General features: G+C 36.0%; 1 protein-coding gene across 1 annotated transcript; it reads right to left on the bottom strand.

Moving 5' to 3' along the window:
- Window positions 1-2,733: 2,733 nt before the first annotated feature.
- LOC120270072 (2-alkenal reductase (NADP(+)-dependent)-like) lies at window positions 2,734-4,718 on the bottom strand. Its single transcript, XM_039277070.1, has 4 exons — window positions 4,288-4,718; window positions 4,013-4,190; window positions 3,649-3,898; window positions 2,734-3,293 (listed from the first exon to the last, which is right to left on the bottom strand). Exons 1-4 carry the CDS (start codon window positions 4,540-4,542, stop codon window positions 2,915-2,917), a joined length of 1,062 nt encoding a protein of 353 aa, XP_039133004.1. The 5' UTR covers window positions 4,543-4,718; the 3' UTR covers window positions 2,734-2,914.
- Window positions 4,719-8,364: the final 3,646 nt, after the last annotated feature.

Genomic DNA, 8,364 nt, shown 5'->3' with positions numbered 1-8,364 from the left:
GTTCATTCCAAAATTTGGGTCTGATGGAACGGGAGTTTGGCCCATAAACACTAGTACAAGCCCAAGACAGATTATTAAGGCGACTAGTGAAACCAATGGAAATGGAGAATGAGCCCTTATGAATCAAGTGACCAATAAGAATAGAACTATTCCAAGCGATAATAATACCTCTCGCCGAGCCTATGGCCGGCAGGAAGTCATAGGAGTCGATGTGCTTGCCCCCGATAGAGCGCCAATAGGAGCAATGAATGTCCTGAAGTTTTGATTCTTGAAAACAAATAATGTCCGCATGAGAGTTTAGATTAACTTCCTTAACTAGATGGCATTTCGAAGGTTTGCCTAGACCTCTAACATTCCAACATAAAATTTTCATGAAGAAACATTTAAGGTCTAGATGGGGGCCTCTGAGGGGATCCCTTTGGGAAAAGCCCTCAATGTATTCAAGAGAACGTATTTTATCTAGGCATTTGTTTTTATGAGTAGGAGAACCTAGAAATTTAATGCCACAAGAATTATTGTAATTAAATAACTGAGCATCGGTCCAAGAAGAAAATACATAGTGGATAGGAGTGGGCGTACTCTTCTCTTGGATCTTCCCGGTATTTTTCTTAGAAGATCGCTGGAGGAAGAGGGACAACTCCGCTTTCTTTCATTCCAGCCTGACTGCAGTTTCTTTGGGTCCGCCGCCCTTCTGATTTGCTTAGGATCAGGAGGGGGAATGAAAGGTAAATTTTCTTCGGGCCTAACAAACTGGAGAGGTTTCAAGTGACATCGACCCATTTGAATATCAACAAGTTCACCGGAGTTGGAACTTGTTCAGCTTAGGGATGAGGTTATCTTCCTCCGTGAAAATATCATCTTCCACAAGATCATCTCCTAGGGTATCTTCTTCTTCACCCCACCAAGGAGTTCCTCATCGAAAGTGGTCATCAAGTGAAGAGATCCCGGGGAGCGGGATCAAGAGCTATAGAATTTATCCGAAAGTTAATGCTAGGGACCGTAATCCAGACTCATGGATCGAATATCCATTTGTAAATCAAAGGGCATGATGAAGTAAAAGAGGTTTAAGATGTACATGTAGATTCTCCCGATCAATGTAAGTAGTAAGGGTTCCTTGGTTGAATTATCGTGGATAGGAATGGAATCACGAGGTAACATCACGAGGCGATGGTTCTTAGGATAATAGGAATAATACGAATGGATGTTGATTATCTTGAGGAGTTAAGTTGATATCCCAAGGTGGATCGGAATAAGCGGATCTCGAGGCATGTCTGCGCTTTTAGAGATGGAGAGTAAGAGGTTGCTCATTTTCTAGACACTTGATCAAGATCTAAGGGATTGGATTTATTAGAGATCTGATCAAGATGAGAGGCTATAACGTGAGAAATCTCATCACGAGGCGAATGATGGGAGACAAGAGAGTTGCAGGAATCCTGGGAATCACGATCCCGAGGCAAAAGAGACGGAGGAATGGTTCCAAATAAAATAGGAGTGTTCTCATCCCGAGGCAAATCAACGCCATTGAAGAGCATCAATCACGCTATCGCATGGTAACAAAGGATGTTTCTCCTGAAGCTCCCTAGGAATCACCGGAATCTCGTGAGCGTCCCCACCGACGCCGGGCAAAGCAGTCGATGGATAGTGCTTTTCTCCGAGATTCAAGAGCAGCCTACCTGTCAGCTGGGCGAGACCGAGCTAGGCTCTCAGCCTCGCCAACCTGAGGATCAACGAGGGAGTAAGAGAGTGGTTCTTTTTCCCTGGAGAGCTTTAGGGATATAAGTTTGGCTGCTCGGGTCAAGTTAGATGGGTTCTGAGATGAAGTAACTGCCGCAGGTCCCTGAGTCGCGTTAGAACGGAGGGTGTGGGTTCCGTCGTCCACCAGTTTGACGATGAAGCTTCGAACGCCGACATCGACAGTGATCTCCAATGGGAAGATGATGGAGGATTTAAGTCTGACAAGGGTTCGGAGATGTTCAAGGGAAATGTGTTCCTTCTTTTGAACATAAATCAAATCTCCGATCGGGCGGAGAACTTCTACAATGGAATCCCTGGGCCCAACAATGGAGTGGGAGGTTGGAGATCCCGAATCCGGGCTAGAAGTTGCTCAGTGGGCGATTGAGTGCGAGCCGACTCACCGCGTCGAAAGGAGAGAGGTCGATGTCGCAGGGACCAAGATGCGAGTTCAGGGACATAGGACTTCTTTTCACCACCGAGGCAGCGTCTCTCGCTGTAGTTAATTATTAATATATAAAATAATTTTCATGAGAAATAATATAATATATATACTCATAAAAATACAATTATTCACTTAGGCTCAAGAACAATTGAGTCAAAAGTCAAATATATATATTAAAATACTTGAATTCAGCTTATTCACTACTTGAACTCATGCTCAACTCAATCATGATTGAATCGAGTTCAAGTTTTCTTTGAATTAACCATGAGCTCGAGTAACTTGATGAGGAGTAGCATACATTTACACTACTGCTCTGCAGCCAAAATAATCAATTGTTTCCCCCCATATCTATAGGTAAATAGTTCAACAAGAGCAGTAGAAGCATTCTCAATTCCTTATTTATAAAAATTTAAGAAGTTACACATTAATATCATAATTATAATTAATATGTCGAATGAAAAGAATTACAAAATAAAATACTCAATAAAAAGGTATGATCAATAATTATTATAAGGCAAGAAGTAGTAGCTAGAATTGTTTGTTGCCTATGTATTTTTAAGAAGAAAAAGAGGATAAACCACCATGTATTGAAAACACATGAATCAGAATGCAAAGACGAAAGTACAGAAAGGAAAAAAACTACAGAAGACTCCCAAGACCGGCAAACATAAACAAAAAATACAACCAACAAAGTCCACAGGACGTGGAGGTAAACAGGGACAAAAAGGAATCCTTTCATTACTCGTCAGCCAAAACAACCAACTGTTTTCCCACATTTTTGCCAGTAAAGAGTCCAACAAGTGCAGCAGGAGCATTCTCAATTCCTTCGGTCTTGTCTTCTAAGTATGTGATTTTTCCATTCTTGATGTATGGCATGATCACCTCCAAAAACTTTGGATAGAGATTGAAATAATCACCCACAAGAAATCCTTTCATTGTGAGTCTTTTGGTGATCATCTTCACCAAGAAATGCACACCTTCAAGTTCCTCCAAGTTGTACTGTGAGATCATTCCACATGCTGAGATCCTACCATTGTCTCTCATGTTGAGAAGAGCAGCATCAAGCGTTGCACCTCCCACATTATCAAAGTAGATATCTATACCTTTAGGGAAACACCTAAATGAAAATAAAAACAAAAATAGTAAATTAGAGATATATATATATATAATACAATTTACATATATCCATACATAGGCTAAAATTTGCCCCCCTACAAGAAGTTATGCTTTTTTTTTTTTAAGGAATGAAAGGGTACTTTCCCCTTTTAATTTTAATAAGATCTGTTTTTAATAACTTCTTTCCTCAAATATTTTATCCTAAGCAAAAAATATTCTAATTATATGATTGAATATATTGTGAAATATAAATTTATTTAATGTTGAAAAGGTAAATAAGAGTTGTCATTAATGAAGGTGTATATATATATATATATATATGACCGGAGCGAATTTTGATGATAGAAAAAGAAAACCTCTTCAATGCTGCGCCCAAGCTTTTCTCCTTCTTGTAATTAAAAGCATCATCAAAACCAAACTTGGTTTTCAAAAGCTCAACCTTCTCATCAGAACCAGCACTACCAACAACATAGCAACCCATGAGTTTGGCTAATTGTCCCACTATCTGCCCAACAGCTCCTGATGCTGCTGATACGAACACATACTCCCCTTTTTTGGGATTACATATCTCATTGAATCCTACATATGCTGTGAATCCTGTCATACCTACACATGCATATATATGTACAATTCCAAAGATGTTATACATATGGACTGATTGAACTTACATAAATTATCTTCAGAAAAATAATTTTTTTAAGACCAACATGCATATCTTACCAAGAAGGCCAGTGTAATAAGACAGAGGAACATTAGTGAATGGGATCTTGAAAATTTTCTCAGTATCAGTGATGAGACTATACTCCTCCCATCCAGTTATTGCCCATACATACTCCCCTTCTTTGAAATTAGGATGACCAGATTTCAACACTCTACTCACACCAAAACCTTTAATAACCTACATACATATATGTATACAGATATCAGACTATAAATAATTATTAAACAAAATAATGAGAAGGAAAAACAAAGAGAGATTAAAGAAGGAAATTTACACTGCCAGGCACAAAAGCTTCCATGTAGTGAGACTCACTCATTTCCAACATTAGACCTCTCATGAAAGGATCACAAGAAAGGTAGAGGTTCTTAACTAGAACAATATCCTTAGATCCTTGAGGAAGCTCAAGAAGGATAGTTTCATTAGTGACAACCTCCATATCACTCTCTTCCACAAACCCATTCACATACTTCTTCAACAACACCTTCTTGTTCCTCTTAACCACCACTCCATTTTCATCTCCAAAAGCCATAGCTTAGAGAAAAGTAGTTTAGCTTAGAAGTAGTTAATTTGATTGTTACTCTTGTAAGCTCTGCAATGAAGGTGCTCCCTTTGCTCTCCCATTTTATAGACTAATGACTGAAGCTGCTTAATTGGTCTTGTCCCCTGGTAAATTCTTTGTTGCTATCCTTTCTTTCTTTTTTCTGGTTTCGCTTCGCCAACTCTTGGATTTGTTTATACTTTGGACAAAGATCTTGGATTTGTTTATTCTTTGGACAAGAATCACGTGTACATGCTTCTTTATTTTTGTCATTGATCATTACAGAGCTGGCCCTGGTAAGGCCCCATTAGGCTTTTGGGCTTAACAATTTATTATTTTTTTAAAAAAAATTTACAAATTTATATTTAAAGTTTTCATTTATTATTATCTTATCTTATTTAGAATGTTGGTGATTAGATTTTTAAATATAAAACATATCTTATTTAATTAATTTATAATAATATTAAATTATATAAATTTCATCTTAGTATCAACAATATGATTTTTTTAAAATTTTATTATTATTATTATTATTGTTGTTGTTTTATCCACTTAACCATATCCGTAAACATCATATTTTTTAAATAAATATAAAAGTTGTTTTTATTAAATGATTTATGTTAATATTAAAGTATATTAACTTTACCACTTGGCTCAAATTTTTTTTATTATATAATTTATTATTTAATAAAATAATTGAAAAAATATATATAATTTTGCATAAGACCCATGTTCACTGTCACCAACCATATTAACCAACCAAACGTGAGCATAAATATACTAATAGATATGCATAAGCTGTTCAATTTAATTTAGAGTCGTGTGTGGAAGGAGTAATATTCATCCATTGTTTTCACCCAAAGTATTATTTAAATGGGTTCATTGTAGAAAAAAATTGTACTCATCTTTTTAATAGTTGGATGAATTTATTAACTCAATATGGTTCTTAAATTTTTTTTTAATATGTATATAATAAATTTTTTTGTCTGATATTTGACCGAGTTAATAAATTTTTAAAAATTAATAAGTTATTATAACTGATACATTTTTATACTTATTAATCCCTTAATAATTTTTTAAAATAAAAAAAACACTTGCCATGGTAAATAAATAAAAAATTTGTGGGAGATTTTTGTTATCTGGTTTTAAACAAAAAAATCATTGTTTTATTCTTTGGACAAGAGTCATGTGAGAGCATATACTATAAAGGCACATGTTGGTCACGATTGGATTTGTTTATTATTCTTTGAAAGGAATCGATGCCTTTTTAACTTTTTAAGGCAATCCCAAGGCATGAGACACATTGTCAAATGGTTTATATATGATATATAAGTAATAAAGTGATGTTCTTAATATATCTTAATTTGTTCTAGATGCAATCTGAGTAGGCCTTTGTAGAGATGGCAATTGCATCTCACCCCGACGTAGATGACCAGCATTCGCATCTGGGCCAAAGAGGTATTACCCCTTTCGACCTGCACTGCAGGAGTAAGAGGTAGCTACCCGTTAGTTTTTGAGATGCACGGGTCGGTAGAGGCAGATGCTCTCACCGTAATACCCTCGAACTCGTGGATAAATCGTTGGAAAAATATATTCGGGGATGTACACATCGGGCCAGAAGATTTTTGTACTGTAGTACTTGTGGTAGAAACCCGAGTTGAAATGCAAGGGACTTAAACGTAAAAAGCTTTTTAAAAGATTTTTGGGTTAAAGAATAAATGAAAAGGATTGATATAAAAATGTTTCCGAAAACCAAGGACTGAAAGGTAAGATGGAGGGATCTTTTTGAAATATTGTGTTATAATCCAGGGACCATTGGATAATTTGAAAGGACCTTTTGAGAATACTATTTCATAACTCAAGGGACTATTAGCGGTTTTTTCAGGGACTGTTTTGTAAGAAGTTAAGTTTTTTGAGGGACTAAAAGTGAATTTCGGCTGAAGAGTTAATTGAGAGAAAAATCTGAGAGCACATGGTTGCTTCTATCTTCTCCACCATTTTGCTACAAGAACTCAGAGAGTTAAAATGAAGAAATGGGAGAAATTAGAGGTTTTTAAGGAGAAAGATTTTGGAGATCGACGGAGGGAGTTCAGGAGCGAGTACTTGCTTGGTAAGGGGTCTTCTTTGGTGTTGTTTTTGTTTAATGTTTGTGTATGTTTAGATGTATGTATTTTGGGTTAATTTAGAGTTCAAATAGAGAAGATAGAGCTCTCTCAACATCAGAGTCTCTCAACATCAATAGCTAAAGAACAAGCCAATGAGAACACCTTATAACCTCTCACGGTCGGATTATGGTCATAAGCTCATCCAAAGAATTTTGCGGCATGTTTATGTTTAAAGAGGATCATAATTAGGTGAGCAAAAAATCCGGATCGATGATCCAACCGATATCCGGCCACAATTTTGGGTACCCGATCCAAAAGAGTCCTTGGCATCATCCAATTTTAAGGTAAAACCGGATCGGATACTGGATTGAGAGAATTAAAAACCGGGTATCTCAATCCGAACCGTTTTAATATATTCATTTATATATATATATAATATAATTAGATATAGATATATAATTAGATATAATATAAATTATAGTTTAAAAAGTAAAAGAAAAAAAATCCAAATCCCTCATTTAAGCCTCTTTTATTAAAAATCCAAATCCCTTTAAACACTCTAAGATATTTTTTTTTCTTTTACTTTTTAGACCATATAAAATTTAAAGTTATATATATATATATATAAATAAATTTTACAAGGACGTAAGTAGAAAAAAATTAAACCCTGTTTAAATACTTTAAAGAGTTACTATATATATATATATACATATAAATAAATAACCTTATAGGTTAAAAGTAAAAGGAAAAATTTCAATCTTATGTAAGATCGGTAAACTCATATGAATTGGGAGAATAATGTAAAAATTTTAATCCTCTTTATAAGTTACAAGTTTCATCATTTGTTGTTTTTAATGTTGATGTTGTTATATAAAACCCATGGAGTAGATGAAACTTAATTTGGATCCGGATATCCGAGTATCCGATCCGGTCGAAACCGGTACCAGTTTTTAGTATCCGACTTTAAACCGGGTCGGATACTGGTCAAGCTGACGATCCGAAAACCCGTACTGATCCGGGCGTTTTTAAAAACCGGGTCGAATATCCCGGTTTTGCTCACCCCCAATCATAATGACCACATAACGGGACTTACGAGTAAGATTTACACCATAAATCGGATCAGTAAAACCATCCAAAGGAGCTTACATGGAGCTTCTAGAGCAATCCATCTAGGGAGAGGAGACTCGCCCATCATTTAGCACACAATTGAGCCTTCGAGAAGCATTCTTGGACGCTTTTTGTGGAAGATGAGGAGGATCTCAACGACATCTTGATAGGGACACAAGTGTATGTGCCAATCAAGGGAACTTGGTCCATAGAGAAGAATGAGATTACTAGTACTTACACTAATTCCAAAAGTTAGCCTAACAAATCTGCTGTGATATGTGTGAAAAAAAGAAATATAAAACAAAAACAAAGAAGACAAAAATAAGGAGAAGAGTTGGGAGAAGAAACGATGCTCGGGCATTGCATCCCTCTAGGGTTTTATAAAGTGTAGGACAAAGGTCGTCTAAGCATGCATCTTATTTGAATTGAGAGGTTTCCTAAATCATACTAAACCCCTCTTTCAAGGGTGAAGAGTAATTGAATTAGTGTAGTGCCAATGCAGACACCACAAAATCTCATTTAACACTCGGTGAATCCTCAATGTGAGTTAAAAATTCTCAGTAGGTAATCTTTCATGAGGAAAGATTACCCCTTAATTTGA

Source organism: Dioscorea cayenensis, chromosome 10 (genome assembly GCF_009730915.1).
Source record: "Dioscorea cayenensis subsp. rotundata cultivar TDr96_F1 chromosome 10, TDr96_F1_v2_PseudoChromosome.rev07_lg8_w22 25.fasta, whole genome shotgun sequence".
NCBI lineage: Eukaryota > Viridiplantae > Streptophyta > Magnoliopsida > Dioscoreales > Dioscoreaceae > Dioscorea > Dioscorea cayenensis.
The sequence above is the reverse complement of the archived record's forward strand: the minus strand, read 5'-3'. Positions and strand labels throughout refer to the sequence as shown.